We start from the raw sequence: 25479 nt of genomic DNA, 5'->3' as shown, positions 1-25479 counted from the left end.
TTTTTCATTGGAAAGAAGAAAAAAAATGACTTAAATCCATAATATTATAATAAACATAAAAATAGCTGCTTTGTTGGAAAAAAAAAGAGTTAATCGTAAGTGAAATTTGGTTTAGAAGAAAAGAGATTTAGTTGCTTGTATGGCACATTTCATTTCTCTTCGAGATTTCATTCGAAGATTCGCATTCTATAGAGGAGTTTTTTTGCGAAGCATTTTTATTTTTTACTTAAGACAACGGTTATTTGTTTCTACAGAGAAATTCAAAAAAGATAGAAAAGCCTAGGTAAGATAGATAGATTTACCATCAGCAAGGTTTGTTTGGTATAGACATAAAAATATTTCGGGTAATCAGTTTTATAAAAATAAGCTTCATTTTACAACAAATATAACAATAGTAAAGTTTATTTTGGTAATAAAAGTTTTCGAAACACTAAATAGTAAAATTTAAATAAACTACGGAAAATTGCTTTCAAAGAACGAAAAATCGGTGAATTAAAAAAAAAAAGAGAAAAATGCATCAACAATTACCAGCCATTCATTGAATATGTTTAAAATTTTAAAACTTTCTGAAGGAACTATCATTTGCATTATATGGAGAGGAAAATCCCGAAAACCTCCTACATTTAGCCTGACAGCAAGGGGACTCTAACCCATGATCCGTTAACCACCGAGGATATTTTTCGTCATTATTAGTTCAAACGTTTTTTGAAAAAGTAAAGCTTTTACATATATGCTATAACAACTTCTGAATTTTTGTAAATTAAAAAGATAATATTCTTTAATTTGTTTTCTGAAATTTGCAAATAATATCGAATTTGAAAAAATTATAAAAAGAAACAATACAATATTGTGATAACTTATTAAAGTATATATTCGCATTACCTTTATCTCTTGTTGAATTTGCATTCTCTCTGTTACAGGAAGATCGGCATATCGCTTTATCATATTTTCTTTTTTCAATAATGCATTTTCTGGATCTTTTTCACTGAGTTTCTGTTCGCAAAAGGATATTAAATGAGGAAATAGCCCTTCTTCTCCACTTCTACAATAAATAAGTAAAAAATTTGAGAACTAAAATGTTTGAATTCGTATACCTTTATGTCTACATTCATTGAATTTATTTTTAACAAAGATTCAAAAAATATGTATTAAAAGTGATGATCACGGACCAGTGGCATAGACTTAGAAACAACCCCCGCATGATTTAAAAGTGCGCCCTATTTTAGATTAATCAAAAAAATCTAAAACAAAAACACTATGGTGAAGAGATATTCATAATCATAATTTTTTATTGTAATCAGTGTTTAATTAAGAGCTATTATTATTTATAAAGTGAATGAAAAAAGTATTTTATAAATTTAAAAAAAAAATAGTTTTATTGTAAGCTCATCGTGTTATTCTTTCAACAGTGTTGTAAAATGCCACTTTGTTGTTTAAAGATTTATAAATTTGGAATTTTTATACAAACATATTATTTTTGACAAAAATTTTTAAAATTTTAAAGGTCCGTGATAACCTAAATCTAATTTCAGCATCCTAAAATATTATCGAAACCTGACGAATCATTAGTAAGAAAGCGAGACTAAAAAAAAAACCCCATCAAAACCTGTGTGATTGCCTCGAGGATGAAAAGAGAAGTTGAAAGATTCTAATTATATTCTAGAAATTATGATTATATTTTAAGAAACACCATTAATTTTAACAGGCAAGCAAACTGGACTTGATATTTTTAATCCTATTTTCCTTGATAGTGATTGGCAATTTTTTTGTTTCCATACTCCCAAATATTAGTTTGAGACCCTTATGTGTATATTTTTTACTTTATTTTGTGCAAAGATTTTAAATATATGTATTAAAGCCGGGGATAATGGAACACTCATAATTTAACAGTTGGCATAAATTAAATTATGAGTGTTCTATTACAATAACACTGAGATAAAATAGTAAGAGAGACACAACAGATATAATAAATTAAAGGGGTTATTATTAGAAACGCCTTCAATTTTATCAGGCAAATAAACTGGATTTGATATTTTTAATCCGGTTTTCCTTGATAGTGATTGGCAGTGTCTTTGTTTTCCTACTCCCAAGTATTATTTAAATTATGAGTGTTCTATTATAATAACAGAAAAGAAATAAATTGTATTAGAATTTTATTTCACCACATATTACTGAAAAATAATATAGATAATCTATATATTTATACAGATATGTAATTTATGATTTTTAAAAAGCAAATAAATAGAAGATAAATGAATTAAAAGTTTTTAAAAATTACTATCTCAATTATTTTTACTAAACAAAAATGTACCATAAGTAAGAAGATGTTCTTTATTAATTTAAAAATTCAAATCTTCTCGAAAATACCTAATATAGAATATAATAATATTGAGAGAATAAAAATTTAACAGTAATACAAACGAGTAATAAAATTTATGATTTCCGAATGTTGTACAACAAATGAGAGGTTCAAAATGATTTTTACTTATTTATAAACTGATTTTCTCCTTTATTAATTAGCCGTTTACAAAATGACTCTTGTTAAAAATTAAATAATGGCTAAAAACTAAATATTGGTTGAAAAATATTTTAAACTGAAAATTTAAATCGAGAAAAAGTTTAAATGAAAGTAATCTTGTAGTATTAAAATTTTTTTTATAGACATTTTATTCCTAATTTATCTCGCATAGATATTTAGGCAACTATGTTGGAAATTTTTCTTTCGAAGTTTTTAATTAAGGCTTTGATTTTGAAATTTCCCACTACTGCGAAAGACAAGAACAATCGATTTTTTATGGGTCGAACGAACTATGGGTTAACTGACGAAAGGAAATTTTCAGAATGATTCATTCTTCCTTTTTTGTTCTCTTATTCGCAAAGTTATTGTGTTATGTTTAAGGTTTAATGTAACATTGTTTTATGCTGATTTTCGATGAATATGTTTTTATCATAATGATCTTATCGTATGTTATGTAAAACTATAGCATAATACCTTCAGCACTTTTACTGAAAAAAGATAATCATAGACGGTTCTATCATAAACCCACTCTAGAAGCTGGTGAAGGAGGTCAGTAATAAGTTTTTATTAAATATTATTGTGGTTTTATGTATGCATGCAATGTTTTATGTTAGTATGTTATGTTTTACGTAAGTATGTTATGATTTTGTTCATATAAAAAATTGTTCATTTAAAAAATTATTCATATGATTTTGTTCATATGTAAATATACACGTTATGTATTTGTTCATATAAAAAAATAATTTTTACTATTTCGAAAAGAAATACTATATCTTTACCACTTTCTCTTTATAAAAGTTATTTTTGCTAATATTTTTTTGCATTACCATTTATGCCAAAAATTTCCATATTTAATAGTTATATAATAAGAATATTTACAATGTGAATAATTACAATATTTTTAGTAAAATATTCTTATTATAACATTTTTATTTAATTATGCGCAATTCTACAAAATGAATTACAAAAAATTATTTAAAATTTTTGCACTCTGGTTTTGCATAAGATGACATAGCCTATATTTGTTTATTACAAAGCGCCTTCTGTTTGATCAGCGCTTCCCAAATGGTGTTCCGCGGAACCCTAGGGTTCCGGGAAAGGGTCAAGTGCCGAAAGTAGGGGTGCCGAAAATTAGTAATTTTTTTAAACAGTTACGGTTTTCGAAACCTGTAATTAAAACTATATCCAGTTAATAATCCATTATTTATTTAATATTTCCATTGTTTTTGTGAAAGTAATTGAAATGCTTGTGAAGCAAGAAATTTCAAAAACAATGTTTTTCTAATAATATATAATGAATGAATTATGAAAAAGATATGCATTTATGAAAAATTCCGTTAGTATTTTGCATCGAATAAAAATTACCACCTTCCACCTTGAAGAAGTATGTTTCTTTGATAACCATTCTCAACGTTTCTTTTTCTTTTCTTTTCTTTTTTTTTGTTTTTGTTTTAATGGAAACCATATTTGATCTCATTCATTTTCAGTTTATGCATGCACTAAAATCATATTAAAAAATAAACTAGATATCGTTCCAAACCAATGAATTTTATTGTATGACGTCAGACCCAATTTTAAGACTAACATTGATAAAGTAATATGATGAAAAATTTTTTTTATTCTTTTTCAATCACTATATATATTTTCAAAACAATTTATAAAATTTTGATCTTTATATATTTTTAAAATAATTAAAAGTCTTTCGTTAATTTATGTGATCAGAATTGCTAAAGAAATTAATTCATTAAATCTCGGGGTTCCGCCAAAAAAAGGTTGATTATTTAGGTTTCCACAACCGAAAAAATTGCGAACTGTGAAAGTTATGACTGTATATATAATCTTCTTCACTGTATATTTATCACAGTTTCGTCACCGATTTTATATAAATTTATTACCTACTACGTACTGTAACAAGATTTAATGAGTTAGCTGCATATGAAGTAAATTATTATTCTAATTATAAGTAAATTCAGTGGTGGAAATAACACACCCACACCCGCAATCCCTGAAGCGAAGGCTTGCATGAGGCTTCAGGGCGCACGCTTCAGAAAAAATAACACTCAGAGTTATAATAAAAATATTTTTTTAATAAAGGTATTTTTTTAATTAATATTAGAAATAAAAATTTGAAGTAGATACTAAATAGAAATGTCCGATACACTCGGGATATTATTTCCATTCATCAATTGCATTAACTATAATAACAATTTAAAATAAAATTGTAGAAAAATGACCTAAGTTCCAAAATGGAGTTAGTCGAAATTTGCGTTTAATTCGAAAGAGTTGAAATTAATTTAGGTGCTATAATTTTTCCTCCGCATTTACACAATTTTTACTTGGGAAATGAAAATAAGTAAATGAATGAATGAATAAATAAATAAATAAGTGAATAAATAAATTAATGAATGAATAAATAAATGAATTTGAGCTTACCTGAGTACTTTCAAAATTTTCTCCAACCGTTTCACATCAACGCAGCTTTCAATATATTTATAATCCAGTAGATCTATGTTTAAATTGAATTTGTCCATTAGACTTCTTTGGCTTGAAAAGCTCATTTTTATGCTTGTACTCCAACTGATATAGGCTAATTTTGTGTATTTTCCGAAGATTTCAGGCACCCTATTAAAGACTATCAAAGAAAACTCTATTATTTAAAAAAGTAATTTCAAGGTACCAAAATAATGAAATACTTTAAGTAGTGAAATATTATAAAAATATTTTTGATTGAGTTACAAAAAAAACTATGAATTCCATTTTCTTAGAAGAGTAGAAGTAAATAATAAGTGCATTTTAAATTCTAAACTTATTAAAACAAATAATACCAAAAAGAATATCGAGGAATCATCAGAAATAAGCAGCATTATATGAATTCTAAATTCTAAGAGAGTGTTTTCATGGGTGATCCGTTGCTATGGTAACATTCATTCATTTTTTCGAGTGATAAATTTTGCTTAAAATCGTTTTCTTTCATTCATCGTTCAAAACTTGTACTTTGATTAAAATAGAATAATCGAATACATTAAAACTATTTTGAATGATATATAATTTTATAAAAATAGTATCTCATGAATCTGTTTCATATTTAATCCGAACTTGTTTTATATTTGAGCGACACGGACCCTTTTTTTTAATACTCATTTTATTTATCACCATAAATTACAAAAAAACATCCGTAAAGGAAGTCGAAATATCTAAACACTAATTTTTAACGTTTTTGTAAAACGAAGATTAAATTAAGTATAATAAGATCAAAAAAGTGTATTATTAAGAAACGTGTGCAATAAGATAAAAAAGAAAAAATGTACATTTCACAATCGTTACAAAATTCATGAAAAAATCCTTTTTAAGATAAACTTTTTCTGTATTGTTCCCCCTTAACTTTTTATTTTATTTTTTAATTTTACAATTTCGTTACAAATTTTTAAATTCTAATTTTTCGAAAACTATTCTATCGATATTTACTGAAATATTTATGCCTATGAAAAGCATTTATTTATTTAGAGAAAGTATGCTATTTATTTTTGTTTCTTAGTATAATATAATATGCGATGGACATGCTTTACCATTTACAGGGGTTGGACAAAATAACTTAAACATTTCTATTCTAACACATTTTTTCATATTTCTCAAGAAATACAGAGAGAATTATTTTTAAACTTTAGAAAGGCTTAAGTCATGCGATTTTTCATACATATCAATAATGTTTGAAGTTTTTAGAGGTTTTAGGGACCGACAATAAATTACAAACGAAAAGGAAAGTTTTTGAACACCTTATGCCAAAAAACACAGTATAAGCCTGTAACTCACGTTAATTTTGTTGATTATCCTATGAAATAACAGCACAAAATTTCGTAAACCTAGCTTAAATGTTCATGAAGATATGTACATTTCTATAAAAAACTTATTTCTTTGACTTAAGTTTCTTACTCTAACTGCAGAAATATTCAATAAAATTAAGCAAAACTTGTAGAGTAATTTTTATTTAATAATAGAAATATTATTTTAAAATTATGAAAAAAAATTCAGAATTGCGTAAGATATGAGCATTTAAAGTAATCCTATCATAATGCGCTAGCTCGTAAAACATTTAAAAATTTACGTTCATAATTTCGTTTAAAATCACATTTGGTAAAAAAAAAAAAAAAAAAGTCCAATTTGAATATCTGGAAAGTATGAAAATTTTCAAGTAAATTTCTAAGTAGCTTTTGCACTTTTTTTTAAAATTGAAATCTCTAAATGATAAGGGGTTTTCTACAAATTTCATTTTATATCATGAAGCAAAATTTCCTAACAAATAATATAATACCTTAAAATGATAGTCCGAAAATCAAAATGTAATGGTCTTAGGAAATAAATTCCTAAATAATTCAATAGGGTCATTTTTAACAAATCTTGTTTAATAGTACAAAATTTAAATTTGTGGAAACCCCTGGTTGCTTTCTGTCTAAATTAACAAATACTGCTTAAAAAATTTCTAGATATTTTTTAAATTTTCAAGATATTCAAATCGAATTTTTATCATATTATCTTTTAAGTTATCAAATACGATTCAAAACAAAATTATAAAAGATTTTTTTTAAAGCGTTTTCCGCGTATGGGTAGTATGAAAATATTACTTTAAGAACCCATATTTAATATAAGAGCTATTTTTAAAGAATTTTAAAATGATATTTATATTATTAATTAAAAATTATGCTAAAAATTTAATTTAATTTCATTGAATATTTCTGAAGTTATAGTACGAAAACGTAAGTCAAAAAAATATTTTTTCCCCATAAAAATGCCCTTATCTTCATGAATATTTAATCTAGGTTTACGAAATTTTGTGCAGTTATTGACACAAGTTACGAGCTTATCGCTGCATTTTTGGCATAGGGTGTTCAAAAATGTTCTCATTCATTCTCGATTTATTGATTGCTGGTCCATAAAACTTCTAAAAGCTTTAATCTTCATTAATATGTATGAGAAATCTCATGACTTAAGCCAATAGACCTCAATTTTTTCAGCTATTAAACTCTAAATAGAGCCCCAGATAGAACTTTTTATCTTTAAAACCCTAGAACTATCGAACTTTTTCGACGGAATCCCTACTTCATTCATAATAAAGTATATATTAACAATTGTTAAAGTATTAACCAATAAAATACCACTTTATTCTGCAAAAAATTAAAAGAGTAAGATGAAATTTTTTCCTAATTAATTTCAAATTTGGTTTTATATAGAATAGTTGAATTTATCATTCCTGGTGTGGTATCTACTAATTAAGTTTGAAATAAATATATGTAAGCGAAAATGAAACAAATGAGTTTTGTTGAAACGAAGTTAATTAGTTTAAATTGTTAAAATAGTTAAATTTCAGAAACATTCAAAAATTTCAAAATTTCAACAAAAACTCTTATGGTTTTTTGTTGAAACGAAGGCTAAAAGAACTGTTATAAATGTTGAAAATGGTTATCAGAGTAATATATTTCGTTATTAAAGAGCTTAATTTTTTAATTTTGATTTAAAAAGCACAATGGGAAATATCAATGAAATTTTTTATAAATAAAGGTTCTCTTAATAATATTATTATTAGAATCAATTGCAATCTTTCAAGTAAAAAAACAAAAAAAGTATATACGTATTTAAATAATTATTTAATTATTAAATAATTAAAATAATATTAGAAAATTTATGCATTTTTAAACAGAAAATTTTGCCATTTCTTTTTCAGTGGCATTTTACTTTAAATAATTTCGAAAAGGCAACTGAAATAATAAATAACTAATCGATTATGAATAAGATCCAAAGATAAATAAGGTCCCAAAAATCATTACCATGAAGTAAAAAAGTCCTATCTCTCGGAAAGGGTTCCGAGAGATAGGACTTTAGCCGTCCACGGAACTCTAGGGCTCCACGGAACACCATTTTAGAACAGCAGACGCTTCTAAACTTTTAAAATAATTTATATAAGTATTTCTTGAGAAAAAGGCGAAAATGAGTTAGTATGAGTTCCAACCCTTGTACCAAGCCGTTTCTTATAAAAGCTGACAACTCATGGAAAATAAACAAAAATGAAGGAGACCATCTCTATTGCTCCATTTTTCAAATTTATGACCTTTAATTTTCCAAAAATTTGGAAAATTATTATTCTATAAAAATTGTTGATCTGTGAATCCAATTTTTTTGAGTTTGCGGCTGTTCAACTCCGTAGCTTTGCAATTTTGAACCCAATCCAGAAGACAAGGGAACTCATGAATCAAGTTCAAGTATTGGCCTTCCTGGAGGACTTTTTGATGGAACTAGACCACATTTGCGTTATATGGAGCTAACAATCACGAAAACCTCCTACGGCTAGCCTGATGGCAAGGGTTCTCTAACCAATGATTCGTCTACCAAGGAGGATATTTTTCGTCAGAACTGTGGTCGGGGCTGCCGGGGGCGAAATTTTTATCAACCAGTGATTGTTCTGAAATTTGAAATAAAGGACCACTTTCATATTGTATGCTATTCACGCACTTCCGATAGCTATCGAAAGAGAATGAGAATCTGATTGGCCAAAAATATTTTCCAGCAAAAAGCGCATTCAGTGATTGTGACCATTGAGAAGAACGGCTCGCGCATGCCATTTATTTTTAGTGAGAATGATCCCCTAATCCTGCTCATAATTTGTTTCACAACATGCTTTTTAATTTTTTATTTTATGAAATCAAAAAAGAAGGTTTTTGATATTTATTTAAATTTTATTTACGTTGAGCCTGTTTTATTTGACTTGAAACCAAAGGTTTCAAAGATAATTATTATCAGATGCTGAGTACACGTACTTTAACTTCTATCGTTTTTTTTTATTTTCTGTTCCCGGCATAAATATTTGAAGAAAGTTTCGAATTCATATTTTTATAAAAAAATAAATTGTAGAAAAATTATTCATCCAACTTTGAATTTTTATGATTAACTATTTTCCAGGAGCAGATTATTTTGATTGACTGATCTCAACTGTGTCCTAATAAAGCGAGAAACGAATTGTAAAAGAATAATCTAAAATGCACTGAATTTAAATTATTTCATAATTTTAATATTTTTCTTCTTTTTTATTTAGGCTTAAAAAGTCATTCATAATTTCATTTTTTGTATACACTTACTGTTTCATACGTTTTAATCGTCTGAACAAAATAATTAAAAATTTGTTATCAAAAATAAGCTTTTTTCATCTTTCTGGTTCTTATATCTTTTACATGTTTTTTTTAAAACTTTCTTGCGTTCTTTATATAATTGCTGTTTATAAAATCAACGTTAACAAAGTTTTGCACTTTTTTTTCTAAAGAAGCTTAAATGTTTTTCTAGATGTAGTATTCTCTTTGACTTAAATTGTTTATGAAATTGTTAAACATTTAAAATATTATCTAAGTAGGTCGATTTGTTTAAAAAATCTTTTTTCATAAATATGAATCACTTGATGGATTATTTAATTTCTTTATAAATTTTCTATCCATGAAAACTGTATTTTTAGTTTTTAACTTCATGCAGCTAAATGTTCATTATTAGAAAACTAACTGATCTATAAAATAAAGTCTCATATTTCTACGTGACACAAAACTCTAACTCTACAAAAACTATAGACTATATTACTATATAAAATTCTACTAAATAAATTATAAAAAAAATGAAGTTAATGTTTAAAATAGCATCTTTTTCTTCTATTTGACTTACATGACAATATTCCAAAATGTTTATGTTGTTGAATTAAAAAATATATTTTGCTTTTCCTTTTTTATTGTTTTATTTCTTTTACTTTATTTTAAGTTATTATACCTAATGTATAGCATTGTATCTACTCATATTCTCAAACTGAGAACGAAAGAAGTATCTTAAAATTTTATGCAGTTAAAATTTTTTTCTATAGGTACTAAAAGATAAAGCCAGAAAAATATTAATAAAAAATAAGCAAAAATATAGAACACTTGTACTCACTGTTTTTTTCCTTCTGTGCTTAAAATAAACTTAATTTAAGAAATTCAATTTAAGTGTGCTATTTATTAATTTATGTTTTGAAATTTAAGTGATTTTAAAAACAGAATTTTTTTTCTAAGATTGTTAGTTTCTAAGCTCTGATTTAATTATTAAATTTGTGAGGCATTTTTACAAAATAAAGATGATATAGGATTTTTGAAATTTTTAATAAATATTTTCCTTGAGAATATTTCTTTAAGTACACTTGTGACAGGAAATAAGCACTGAAATTTTTTTTTCATCAATTGTGATTTTGACAATTTCATTAGTTTTTCTATTTGTGATTATTTAAAAAATAAGTGATAGTTTTGTGTGACCTACTACCTAAGAGGATTTTTCCAAGTTTGTACATGTTCAAGTCAATTACTATTGCAAAGATGCTAACGGAGCGCTTACTTAAATGTATATATATTTTCTTAAAAGTGTGGTGCATTTTCAACAGTGGTTATCTCTTTTGAGGTGTCCTCATCTGTGAAGTTTATTTTAGTTTCTAGTGTGCCACTGTGCAGTTATCATCAATCAGAGTACCAATGAGAAAATTTTCCCCACAGCAGCGTTTCCATCTTGTTAAGTTTTCAACTAGAATTTTATTACATAAATCTATATGGGTTGTATAATAGAATTTTTTTTTTTTTTTATAAAAAAAATCTGCAAATTTGGAAATTTTGTGCTAATTTTTTTCTAAATATTTTAGTGATAACAATGGCTGATATACCATCATATACACCAGTTAACGATTTGCAATTTCTTCATCAAGATTTTGTAACTGTGCATAGTGTATCGACCCATGTAGTAACTTGTGGAAGATGGTTAGATGAAGAATTGCCTGACAATGATCCAGGTCGTTTTCTCATTGTGTTTATACCAGGTAAGTAAGAAAGATTTAAAATATTTATCCTGACAGTAAAAATCATAGTATTTGAAACCTTTTTTTTTGTAATTTTTAAAATTATTTTTTGAGCAGTGTTTGTAAATTTCTTCATCAAATTTGAGATACAAAATTTTGATTACTGATGCTTATAATTTAATTTTAAATATAATTACAGATGTTTATAAGTACTTCTTGACTTGGTGAAAATGTTTATAAAGAAAAGTTTAAATTTATTTACCCATTTTCTGAAGTAACTAAATAGATAATTTGTTATTAAAATTGAGACAGATATGTTAAATGGATATATTTTGATATTTTATCTAATTATATACATATACTGTGACCTCAAATTTGATCTATCATATTAAAAAATTATTTATATTTTAATAACCGTGCAATTACACAAACTTTATCAATTATAATATGTTTGTTTAATGTTATACGCATTATTCATTAACTGAATTTCATTAATTCACTTCATTAAATTTTTCAAGAAAAGTTTCACTGATGCTAGTTTTTAAATGCTGGCTAGTATCCTATGTCAATTCAAGAGTTTTTTTTCTTTTTTTTTTTTTTAAATTTTAATTCTTTCAGTCAATTGGAATTTTTTTAAAGTGATTTGAAACAGCAATGTAACTATTTTTTTTTTCTTCAGTCAATTGGAATTTTTTTAAAGTGATTTGCAACAGCAATGTAACTATCAACCATTTGTATTATTAGATGATAAATTTAATGAATCTTTTTTTTATTTGTTGTCAAATAAGCATTGTGCTTTAAAAATATACAATTTCTTCTTTTGCGTAATTGTAAAATCTAGTTGACATGCAATTTAGCATATAATTGTAATACTGAATAGGTCCTTNTGTCCTAGATACTTGCAAGCCCTATCTAATCTCAAATCGCATTCCAAATTCAATTGAGCACAAACTTTGCCTCTTCAGAACTACAAATTTCATTCTTTGACTTTTCAGACTTGTGAAATTTTCCAAAGCTTCGACTTTTGAAACCTTTTTTTTTTTTTTTTTTGTAATTTTTAAAATTATTTTTTGAGCAGTGTTTATAAATTTCTTCATCAAATTTGAGATACAAAATTTTGATTACTTGATGCTTATAATTTAATTTTAATATAATTACAAATGTTTATAAGTATGTCTTGACTTGGTGAAAATGTTTATAAGGAAAAGTTTAAATTTATTTACCCATTTTCTGAAGTAACAAAATAGATAATTTGTTATTAAAATTGAGACAGATATGTTAAATGGATATATTTTGATATTTTATCTAATTATATACACATCCTGTAACCTAAAATTTGATCTAACATATTAAAAAATTATTTATATTTTAATAACCGTGCAATTACATGAACTTTATCAATTATAATATGTTTGTTTAATGTAATACGCATTATTCATTCACTGAATTTCATTAATTCACTTCATTAAATTTTTCAAGAAAAGTTTCACTGATGCTAGTTTTTAAATGCTGGCTAGTATCCTATGTCAATTAGAGAGTTTTTTTCTTCCTTTTTTTTTAAATTTTTTTTTTAGTCAATTGGAATTTTTTTAAAGTGAATTGAAACAGCAATGTAACTATCAACCATTTGTATTATTAGATGATAAATTTAATAAATTTTTTTTTTATTTGTTGTCAAATAAGCATTGTGCTTTAAAAATATACAATTTCTTCTTTTGCGTAATTGTAAAATCTAGTTGACATGCAATTTAGCATATAATTGTAATACTGAATAGGTCCTTGAAAAATGCGATTTTAGGTCCTTGAAAGTTATAGAAAAGTCCTTGAATTTTTTATTTAAAATTGAGTGGGAACCCTGTAAAAGGAATTTTTATTTAAAAGAAAATAAAGACACATCGGTGATGCTATGTGTTGAGATGTCACTTAGAAAGAACAATTTTGGTTGATAAATTTTTAAAGAACAAACATGAAAGTGGTAGAAAGAAATGTTGAAAATTTATTTTTAATATTTAAAATTAATTTAATTTTAAATACACTAAAATTAATCAAGCTTTTGAGTCAATATTTAGTAAATAAGATTTGTAATTTTTTTCCATAATTAAATGAATGCTGTCTGCATAACTTTATATTTTGTAAAATTTAAGTATGCTATTATTTGTTTTTCGCATTAAAAGAATGCTAGTAACAGTAAGTACTATTGTACTAAATAACTTCTTTACTGAACAAAACCAAATTGGGTAGGCAATTTTGGAATGTCACTATTACTTTAAATAAAATGACAAATTAAAAGTAACCTGTGTATCGGTTGTGAAAGAATTATGAAATTATCAATTAATTGTATAGATTTTAAGATTTTATGTTAATTTGCTTTTTCAAAAGTCAGTTATAATTTTTTTCCAATTTTTATTACATTAGCAGTATTTCTTATTTCCAGATTCCTAGTACTAAAACAACAAATATGTAAGTTTATTTTATAGTCACACAATATTATATTATTTTTAATAATTTGCTATAGAAGCATTCTTTAATATAACTACTCTGTGAAAAAACTACTCTGCAAATATAACTACCCTGCACATAATGTTATGACTTCATTATCTGACACATATGAACTTTATTCTTAATAGTATAAAAAATTTTTTTACTAATATTAAGTATTCGCAAAAATGTTTTTATTTATTTTTAATTTTAGGTAACCCTGGTGCTCTTGAATACTACATTGAATTTATTAAAGCTCTGTATGAAGGAGTACAACGTGCTATTCCCATTTGGGGTATATCACATGCTGGACATGTTAGTGCTCCACCCAGTTGTGCAGTTCCCAAACTTCAAGGTAGTATTATAAAAAGATTTTTAGTTTTATTTTTGAAAAATACATGTTATAGATTAATCTATTCAATGTAAATCATTTTAAAATTGTTTCGGAATTAGGGTCTACATAATACATACATAAGAGACTGATTTGATATTTTTAAATTTTTTTATTGTATTTGAAAGCAAAATTTATATAGTTCATTTTCATTTTAATTTATTTTTGCTTACATAATAATAGTGTTTTTTTCTTTTTGTTTTACTAATTTTTTTAACAAATGAATGAAGAATAATGTTTTGCTTAGCGATGGTTAATTTAAATTATTGCATAATTAGGATTTAAATGTTAACAAAGATAAAATTCTCTCTTAAAATGGATTGCCGTAGTTTAGAAAAAGTTCAGTTCAGCCTAATGTAAATGTAAATATTATGGAAGATATTCAAATCCATAAACATAATTGCTTAGAGGTAGTATTTAAAGGAGATTTTCTCGGCTACCATTGGCAACTAAAATGACTATTATGAAGATGAGACTACTAAAGTGACCGATTTCACTAAAATAACTGGTTTGCATTCAGTTGAAAAGAAATCTGCAAATTTTTTTTAATCAGTTTGTTACAAAAAATAAATCAAGATTTTTGTTTTCTTGGTACAGTCAAGAATCGATTCCTCTTAGTTATATCCATGTGTGAGATCATAAACAAATGAGATTTTTTTTTTTTTTACTTTATTTGAACAATGCAATTACAATGGAATGTTTCATGGCTATGAAGTGAGGCTATATTTGTCAATAATTACAAGAAAGTACAATCCTCAGTTCTGTTGTGATTTTGACAGAAGCATCTTAGTGTCAAGAGTCTAAAATTAAATTTGAAATGTTAAAAAAGTATTGTTTGGTTTGTTTAGGATTTTTTCCCTTGGCTTAGTTTCTAAAAATGTTTAGTTCATACGAATGTTCTGAGCCCGCTATTTTTATGAGGAAGCAAAATTTTTAAAATTGTATTTAAAAATAATAAATCAATGATTATGGTATTTAAAATTTGGTTATTTTAATGATTACCCGTAAAACTTTATCCATCAACTAAAACATATTAATTGTCTTAAGTTTCATGGTATTTTTATTCTTGTAATTTCCTTTTACCCTAATTTGTCTAATATTTTATTCATGGAATTGTGTTATTTAATTTTGAAAACGTATTAGATCTTCTTTGTGCTGCAACAAAATTGCTATTTTATTATTTGTATTAATTTCGTGAAATTTTTTTTTAAAAGTTTATTTAACTGACATACTTTCCTGGGCTATAACTTTCTACGTTTTTTGGAAATTTTTTTTCTAGTTCTAAATAAGTTTGTGTTTTAATGTATGATTATTTGTTTATTAAATTTGATTTAAAGTTATTTTCCTTACCATTACATATAAATGATTTTAAAATACATTAGAAATTCCACTTTATTTCAGCTTTCATGTGGTGAGGTTTTAAAAATGTTAACAGAACTTCCAAAAACTAACACTCTATAAAATATTTTGCAATAAGTGTAGTAGTTTGCAATTTTACTATTCACCCACAACCTATATATACTTTATTAGATTGGCACTTTTCGGCAAACCTCTGAATTTCTGATTTATTAATTTTTGTATCACTGTTATAATTTTCTTTGAATATCTCTCATTAATTCTTTCTTCTTCCTACTAATGGCCAGAGTGCATCACTAGGCTATCCTTTTCCATCCATAATGTGATGGTCAGCATTAATATTGCATTTATTTTATTATAATTTAAGCAATCAAAAGAAAAGTAAATAAACCACATTTTTCACATATTTAAATGTTTATTAATCAAAAATAGTGTTAGTAAATTATTCAAATTTCTCATATAGATAAATAAATAAAAACAGATTTGAAATATTTACTTGATGGTACAAGAAAGAATCTGTTAGATGTTGATAAAAAATGTTTATTTAAAAAAAAATAAAATTGTTTAAAAAGTGGGGTGAGTTGAGTAACAAATAATTAATATTTTTGAAACAGTTTTTAAATGATAAGTGTAAAAATGAATATAAAATATAATCAAATTGTTAAGATGATGCTATACTGTGGGGGAAACTTATCATTGCAAATTCTGTTTCATCCTCATGTGTAATTTAAAATTTAAAGAACAGAAAAAGTTAGTTCAAGCAAGCCTAGAGCAAGCAATGAAGTTTTAATTACTGAAAAAAGAATGTGAAAATATCAAATTGCAAACAAATTATAATGTAATCCTAATTTATCTTCCCCTAATTTCTTTTTATTTTGATACTTTAAAAATTTCTTTTCAGTATTTGAAACTTCATGGCTTTCTCTAGACTTTTTGTCATTTAAATTTTAAATTATTTATGTTGGCGAAAGAGAATTTGTAATGTAAAGTTTCTCGTGTGGTATAGCATCCTCTTAACTAGTGACTCAGAATTTTCTGCGACTCTTGGGGGTAACATAAGTATTAAAAAAAATTAAAAATTTAAATTTTGTAACCTTTATTAGTTTTAGTACACTGCAGCTATTTTCCCTTTAATTCATTGCAATGTATAATTTGTGACAAAATTCTAATTCAACATTTATTTATTACTTTTGCATTGGCTTATTAAACAGTGTATTTTTAAAGCATAGAGTTAAGTATTACAATTAAAAACTGTTTATGAAGCGCAGCATATAACATATCATGCAAAATTTTCCCTCGTGTACGTGTGTTCTTCATTTTATTTGTATAGATTTTTAAACATCTAAATAACACATCTATACAGCTTCAACAGATGGAGTTCAAGGCCGTATATTTAAAATTATAGTATTATTATAAATATTTTATGATGTGTAAATGTCTAAAAAGAAACGTTATTTTTTTTTTGTATGAGGGAAAGTCCCATATCTTGAAAGTTCTCGAAACTTCCGCAATAATAAATATAATTATTGCAAAATAAATACATTTTTCCAGATAAAAGGTCTTTGAGGTAAACAAACATCAAAATATTCTTATTCAATTAAAAAAAAACATACCAGGATAATTAACATCAATATCTTTCTGCAAAATTTTCTTATAGATTGAATGTTATTTGAAAAATTAAAAAATGTTTAATATGATTGCATATGTATGTATAAGAAATAATTAAAAGTGAGCTGATAATTTGTTCTTTATCTGTCACGAATAAAAATGCATTTTCTTTTCTTTCTTTTTTTTTATTCATAATGATGTGAAGAATTAGCAGATCTCATAACATATGTGCCTTGAAAAAGTTGTCTTAGGCTTATTTTTTCTTTATAGGAAATGAAAGTTTATATTCTTTAGAAGGACAAATTCATCATAAAATGGCATTTATTAACACATATGTTCCACGTGATCGCAAGCTTATACTTATTGGTCATTCCATTGGTTGTTACATTGTACTTGAGCTATTAAAAAGGTTACCCCATTTACAGGTATATTTTAAAAAACAATTCTTCTCCAGATGCTACTTGTTTTTGATTATTGTTTAATTTTATGTAATTTTTCAAGTTTATTATTTTTACCTTCTTTTTGTAATTTTCTGTAAATCAAAGCTTTTGAAGATATATTTGATCTAGTTGAGATTTATGACTATTTTAACTTGGATGTTATAAAAATTAAATTTTAAAATTTATCAAAGGTCTTAGTTTAACCATACTTTAGATAACTTCTAATGCTTTGAAATAATGTTTTAGTTCATTGTTTTCATTAGAAAAAATATTAACGTAATAGAGCATCTCATTGAAATCTTTCATTTCATGTTTATTTTTATTGAAATATAATGTTACAAATGTCCTTTAAATAATAGCAATATCAATTTTTAAATAAATCTAGTCTTCAAGTTAGAAATGTGTAAATTTTTTTTTTTAAAAACACTTATGTAGTTATATACTTACTTTAAGTGAGAGGTAGTTGAAACAATTCAGTTTGGAGACTGTTATGCAAGTACATTTTGTGAAACAGTGTATTTTCTGTGTATTTTTCTCAAATCACCCTTACTAACTTTTGAATAAATTATTCAATTTTATTTTGTTAATTGTCATATCATACAGGAAAAAGGATTGTATTATGATATGTATAACAGCTAAATGTAGCATATATGGAACATGCTTATTTTGATTTGAAAACATTTTTCCTGAAGAAATCTAACTTACCCTGTCCCCACAAATTAAGATTAAAAGCGATAGATATGTCAAAAGTATTTTAATGATGGCCTATTTAAATGAATTTAAATAGTTTTTGAATTTAAAATTTTTTTTTCTCTGGAAGTTATGAGCCTTTAGCTCTAAGTCATTGCTGCAGTAAAATGAGGATTTTGAGGAAATATATATATTTTTTCAATTAGTTTTTATAGATCAAAAAGTTATCATGTTTCCTTTTTTTCAAAACCTAAGTATAGTTTTCTCTACCATTTGATCTGTAAAAACTGACTTGCTTATTAAATTAAAAAAAAAAAAAAAAAAAAAAAANCAATAAAAAAAAAAAAAAAAAAAATGAAAAGTTTAAAAAATAAATTTTTTGCTAATTTTGTGAATTAATTACTAGCAGTGCTTAAATATTTGTTTTATTTTATTCAATCTTTTATCACCTCTTAACCACCTACTTACTATAGAAATGTTCTGTGTCCTGAAATTGAAAAATTGACTTATGCGGAAAAAAAATTCTAAAGTAAAAATTTTATATATTTGGCATTTTTGTATAATAATCTACTTATATTGCAAAAACTTTTTTTTCAAAAATAAATTTTTTTAAAATCAATTTTCTGAAATTCTATTTTAGCATTCGTAATGGAAAGATAACAATTGTCGAGCTATTTTTCTTAAAATCTCATGAAACACTATGTTTTTTTTTAATCTAATGGCAGTTCTTGCATTACAGAATTTTCACAAAATTAATAAGTGGTAGTAAGGTTGCTGTAAATTCGTTGCATCGAAAGAAAATAATTATAAAAAAGTACATTAGTTTATCATTATTTGAATTTACTTTTTTGCAATAACTTAAAAATAAAATCAGAATAAAAGTAAAAAGTGTTTATTTCACAATGACCATTACACTGCACTTTTAGATATAAAACGCTTTTTTCTTGCCCCCTAACAAGTGCAATATAACTAGAGTCTATTGTATATATACAATATTTTGTGACAATGCTTTTTTAAAAATTTAAAATTTCAGTTCTTACATAAAATATATTTTTAAGGTAAATCGCTGCTTCTTATTGTTTCCTACAATTGAGAGAATGTCTACTAGTCCACAAGGTCAATGGGTCTGGCCAGTGCTGACTTACCTTCGTCTTCCAGCTATCATAAGTGTGCATGCTTTAAGTTGCTTGAGTCCACAAATGCAGTCTCGAATCTTAGAGTGGTATTTTAAAGATCGTAATGTTCCAGAATGTGTGACAAATGCAAGTCTTAATCTTTTCCAGCCTGATTGCGCGAAACTCTGCATGTACATGGCTCGGGATGAACTTGAGAATGTTACCACCTTAGATGTTGACAACATAAGAGAAAACTTACCTCGCATTACATTTTATTACGGATCAAATGACAACTGGTGTCCTCATTCTTATTACCAAGACATTAGGGAGCTTTTCCCTGAGGGTGATATAAGGCTGTGTAAAAACAAGTTTGAGCATGCTTTTGTTTTAGAGAACAGTAAAGAAATGGGAGCTTTAGTTTCTGGCTGGATTTTGGAGGAAATACTTGGGACTTCTAAAGATGTTCATAAAAACTCACTTTTAGTTTAATGTATATGATTTTTATGTTAATGACAGCTTTAATCCAGTTTTCAAAGATTTCATTTTTATTGTTGAAGATATTGTTGCAGTAGCACAATTGTATGGTAATGCAAAGTTAGATTTATCTTATTGTGTTAAAATTTCTTTTTGTCGATTTTATATTTTATGCATGTGTACTCGGAAAGCATAGAACTATATATAAAGTGTATTATTAAACCTGTTACTCTGAATGTTAAAATAAAAAAATATTAAAATTTGTTAAAATAATAATTTGATCTCCTATTTTCTATGCATGTAATCTATGGCTATAAATGTATTTTCTTTTATTTTAAATGTTAGCTTTGTACTTGGACAAACATGTCTCCTTGGAAATGAAATTTATATCTTTTTGTATTACTTCTCTGACCAGTGAAATCCGGGGATATTTATTTATGCCATTGATAATCACCATCTATATTTCAAAATTACTTTAGTTTAAAAATAAATCAATCAAAACCATTGCTATAATCAAAACAGTTGAAAAAAATTGTTTCTCAGGTAAACAAAATATTATTTTATTGGATTATTCCTTTAAAATAATAAAGTAGATCATGCTGATAATATGAGGTAAGGTGCATTGAGATATACAAAACTTATCCTTGATTTTACAAAGTCTTATTTTTGCACTGTGTAAGTGTTATAAAAATGAATATAGTTATAATCTTCTAAGTATGGAAACTAAGTGAATAAATAATTTTAAATTTCTCTTTCTTTTCTTTTTCAATTTCAGTTAAGTCTGTCTGTTATGTAAATGTGGTGACATGCATAGTAATGAAGTTATAGGAATGCCTCTTTCTCCTTAGCTATGCTAATAAAAAATGTTTAGAAAAAGTTATTATTAAACTCAATACTTAAATCACAATAAACATTCTTAATGTTTTGAATGTTTAATGTTTTATTGTTTTTTTTCAAGTGAAGGTTTTTTTAAAAAATGATCTATACAATTTGTTCTTATACCCATTAAAGTTAAAAAATTTTCTGAATCTTTTAACAAACTTATTAGTGAACAAAACATGCATAATTTTTTGATTGATTATTGCTAGGATAGTAAGTATAAAACGTATTAGCTATTAAATGTCTATTAAAATCATCAGAACTATATTTCTATCTCTTAACTTCTGGTTACCTACAAGCTAGGAATTCTTACTTCTAAAAATACATATGCTGGATTGTACCAAAGTATGTATTCTAAAAAAATAGATATTGATTTTTTCAATTAGATTGGATAAAACATAATTAAATATAGTGTCTATTCATCAATGTAAAAACCATTTGTTTGTATAGTGAGATTGTTTATGTGCTGCTTTTTTTAATATTAAATATTTATTCTATATAACTATATGTTGTTAATGTAATAAAGGTATGTTTAATTTTCAACAAAACTTTTCCTCGTAATTTGACCAAATATATTGTAAATGTCGCAATATTTTATTGAGCATAAATGAGCTACACTAATGCACATAAATACCCACACATGAAAAACGCACATGATGTATCTGCTTATGTTTGTTTGTGTTCTTTGTTATGTGTTTAAAATCTGTCTATGAACATAAAATGTGTACATGAATTATATTCTTATGTGGTTTCTTATCAGCGTTTATATTTAAAATATCTTCTTTAGTATTATAATACAACACTGTGTTATTTATTTTTTATTACCTGTTTAGGTAACAGTAAGTATAGAAATTTAACAGAGTAACAGAGAAATTTGATATAATCACTGGAAAACTGAAATCACTGTTTAGATAGAATTATAAAGTAAAATAAAATGCTGTTTAACATCACTACTAGTGTAAAATATGTCGGCAAGTTTTGGTACATGAAGCACATTTTTTTAATTAAAACATGGCAAATATAATAATATAACAATAATTTGTTGACTACTAATGAGTATTTTCCTCTCTTCTTTTTACTTATAAATATATTTTAACTTTTATATATATTTTAAGTTAAGTCAACTTGGAATCGATCATCGATATATAAACTGTTATTGTTTATCAGGCAGCTTGCATAATAAACTTTTTATTGTCTTGAATTTTGTGCAAAATTATAAAGTTAAAAAAAAAGAAAAGGAATAATATTAATTATACAAGTAATTGTAAAATATACACTAAATGGTTTTATATATTTTTGCATCAATATGTTATTTTAAATACAAAATAGTCTGATTTTACGCTTTTTTTCTAAAATATAAATTTGGATTTTTTAATAGTTTTCATTTCAAGGAATCCGCCCAAGTATTAACGCCATTTTCCAAAAGTTTCACCTATGACTGCACTATTTTATTCTATTTACAACATTAAAGTGTAATTTAACTTGAATTTGTTCTGTTATTTGTTAATGATTATTGCTTATTGATACCAAACCAAAGAATAATTTATATCGCAGAATTATAGTACTGTATTTGTTTATTAAATCCTAATTGTTTATGTTGCACTGAACAAACTAGTCTATGCAATTTATTCTTTTTATTTTCTATGTTTTTAAATTTTTTTTTTGCTTGTTAACTCTTATGTCGACCAAATTTTTACCTAATTTAATGATCAAATAGCTAAGAATCTTCAACATTTGACAAATATTCTGTAACAAATGTTAAATTTTTTAAAAAAATTAGTCAAATGACTGAGATATGGAAAAGCTAAAAATATCTATTTGCAGAAAAGTTCTGAACAGCAATAAATATAAATAGTTACCATGGTTACCATTATATAATAAATGGTTACCATTTGTTGACACAAGGCTTAAAGTCAAATGTGTTTGGCATTATTGATGCTAACTTGGAGAACGATCTTAAGCGTTTTGATACGTTGCCGAATTTACATACTAAAATTATTGCTGTTTGAGTTTGATTCTTCATGGTGTTATGATTGTATTTATTATTGATAACTAGTACCAATGTTTGCTTAAAAAATTGTTGCTTAATTAAGAAATATAAATAAGTATAATAATATAAATACGTTAATTTACTGGCATTACAAATTATTTATAGTTTCAATTAGCCTTGTAATTTATGAATTGTTTAGAAAATACATTATCTGAATTTACATTACTATTGGGCTGCGCCCCCTGCTCGCTAACGCCCGAAAATTGCTACGCAATCTTATATGGTTTGCTTCGCTCGCTACTAACTTAGGTACATTGCAAATGCACAAAATTCTAAGAATTGAAAACAATCATTCAAATCCATATAAAAACTTTTTATCAAAGAAATTACATCTTTTTAGTAAATACTAAGTCATTAACATAAATTTGAATTCAAATAAATGACATGTAATTCGTTAAACCTATTAGAAATGTGCTATAGTATAATTCGTAATGTAAATAAAAAATCGTCAAATAAATTCGTAATATATAAATTCGTGAAAAAAAGCGCTTTTGACAAAATACTAAAATAGAGATCTATCGACAAAGACTACTCACTTCTGCCTAGCTTAATAGTATGAGATTGCCGCAGCTGATGCTCTCTGGTTATTTCAGTTTCCGTTTTTAAAAGCGCTATATGTTGAGCCACCTCAGCTAGATTTGGCATGTGACATTTTTAGCGGCAATCATTGGTCGATTCGCTGTGTAAGAGAAATAGTAACATAAACAAAACAAAGTAAACGTTGCCACTGGCGGAAAAGAAATACAATCAAAATTTGGGAGCCACGTAAGAGAATTATATATATTAAATTACTCTCTTTATTTACTGTCCTTGAGTGAAATTTTAGCAAAATATAAGATTATTTATATAACTAGACTCAAAAGTACTGACAGGTAATTAATTTCTTATTAAATGCATATCATTTTGATATTATAACATGTGGCCAATATTGCAAAGTTTTCAAACATTTAACAGTTTAAAAAAAAAAAGTAGACATAAGAATTGTTGATTTAATAATTCTTAAAATGTGTTATTATTTACAGGCATATGATTTTTATTTATGTGAGTATTTTAGAATTATGATCAATATTAGATTGAAATATTACAAAGATTGAAATATTATCAAATATTTTTGGTTAATTTTAAAATATTGACCATTTGAGAATTATTTTTAAATGTATTCATTTGCTTTATTTTAAGACTATATTTATATTTGTTTCTGTAGTAGTTTGTGCATAATTTATATAAACTGTTGCTAATTTAATTACATGACGACTTAACACATAATTTTTTTTAACATTTTAATATAAGATTGTTCATCATATAAAAATTTCTTTGCTTATTTTTATGTGCAATTCTTATTTAAAAGGCATTTTTCAAAATCTATTGTGCTGTTTTAGAACTAGGCAATTGTTAAATGTGAAAGTTTTTATATTAATTCTGACTGGCAATGTAAATATAAGCAATATTATAGATAGGCTGAAAGTGCTATTTAGCATAACTATGTCAATCCTTTTTAAGATTTTGATATATATTTATTAAATTTTTTAATGGTGGTATAATGTAAGTCTGTATATTGTTTTTCTAAAATAATTTTATAAAAGTTATATTTGACCTCTTTAAGTAGCTTTTCAAATGTATTGTGTCATATGAAATAGTATAATTGTTATTTGAATTTTGAGCCTATATGAGTAACTTATTGCTATCTTGATTTTATGTTAAATATTTCAAAAAGATAAGCTTGGAAGTTTTTTTCTTTATAAAAATGGTAGATTTATTTCCTATTTAGTTCCTATGTTATTTAGTTTTCCTATTGTTATTTACACACAAGCTTTTCAATCCAGTTTTTTGCTATAACAATTTATTGCTTTGTGATATTTACACTAAACTTTGTATGTGTTATAAACATGTGTGCTGAAAAATGTTTAAAAATAAAATTGTGTGAAACAATTTGATATTTTATTTCAAAATATTTCTAAGTAGAAAAAATGTAGAGAAAGTTGTGTAATATTTTGGGGTTTGAAAGGTTTAAAATCTACAATGGTTGCTAAATAAAAGTGGCAGATTACCTACAAGAGGAGTAACTAACTGTAGTAGACGATTTTAAGTTTATATACAGTACATTTTTTAAGTGCACAAATAAAAGTTCTAGTTCTAGAACTTTTTTAAAACTTTGTAATTAGGTTATTATTTTTATTTTTAATTTTGAATCTAGAAGAGTTCTTCAAAAATCTAACATTTTTTTTTTTAATTAGAAGTAATACAGCAAACAAAGGCTAATCAACAGAAAATATATTCTTGAAAATTTAGATGAAATTTTCAACATTTCTTATTTCAATTTCCAAAAATTTTCTTCTCGACTTCATGTATTTTCCTTAATCCTGTAGTAAGTGGTTCAACCCACTTTCTATAATATTATTAATGAGTTTAATAATATTAATAAGTCGTCATATCAACCATTGCTTTAGGCTACAGAAAGAATTTAATAATGGAGAGAGAATTCTCACTATTAAATTTTCCATTTAATGCAAAGTTACATCTGAGACTTCTTTTAACCAGATGTTTTATTTGTTTTGCTTACACATACGATGCCAACTTATAATTCGGCATGATGTATTATAATTACTTTAATATAATAATTTTTTTTCACCTAGTATATCTT

At 25.3% G+C, this 25479-nt stretch overlaps 2 protein-coding genes across 3 annotated transcripts in view; one reads left to right on the top strand and one right to left on the bottom strand.

Annotated features, from left to right (window-relative positions):
- The window catches only part of LOC107440942 (Spag1 axonemal dynein assembly factor), a 30269-nt gene extending 24855 nt beyond the window's left edge, over nucleotides 1-5414 (bottom strand). The window contains exons 1-3 of the mRNA XM_071185249.1: nucleotides 5344-5414; nucleotides 4952-5150; nucleotides 883-1042 (exon numbers count right to left, since the gene is read on the bottom strand). Of these exons, the coding sequence (XP_071041350.1) occupies nucleotides 883-1042; nucleotides 4952-5076 (285 nt within the window). The 5' untranslated portion in view covers nucleotides 5077-5150; nucleotides 5344-5414. The remainder of the gene's footprint in view (nucleotides 1-882; nucleotides 1043-4951; nucleotides 5151-5343) is intronic.
- A 3921-nt stretch (nucleotides 5415-9335) lies between these two features.
- On the top strand, nucleotides 9336-24767 carry LOC107440954 (lipid droplet associated hydrolase sturkopf). Of its 2 annotated transcripts, none has more exons than XM_043052790.2 (5): nucleotides 9336-9545; nucleotides 11205-11378; nucleotides 14050-14190; nucleotides 17461-17615; nucleotides 19379-24767. In XM_043052790.2, exons 2-5 carry the CDS (start codon nucleotides 11213-11215, stop codon nucleotides 19922-19924), a joined length of 1008 nt encoding a protein of 335 aa, XP_042908724.1. In that variant the 5' UTR covers nucleotides 9336-9545; nucleotides 11205-11212; the 3' UTR covers nucleotides 19925-24767. The 2 variants fall into 2 exon arrangements, with proteins under 2 accessions (XP_042908724.1, XP_042908723.1); XM_043052789.2 differs by having other exon boundaries at nucleotides 9337-9525.
- The last annotated feature ends 712 nt before the right edge of the window (nucleotides 24768-25479 follow it).

This window comes from Parasteatoda tepidariorum, chromosome 9 (genome assembly GCF_043381705.1).
Source record: "Parasteatoda tepidariorum isolate YZ-2023 chromosome 9, CAS_Ptep_4.0, whole genome shotgun sequence".
Lineage (NCBI taxonomy): Eukaryota > Metazoa > Arthropoda > Arachnida > Araneae > Theridiidae > Parasteatoda > Parasteatoda tepidariorum.
The sequence above is the reverse complement of the archived record's forward strand: the minus strand, read 5'-3'. Positions and strand labels throughout refer to the sequence as shown.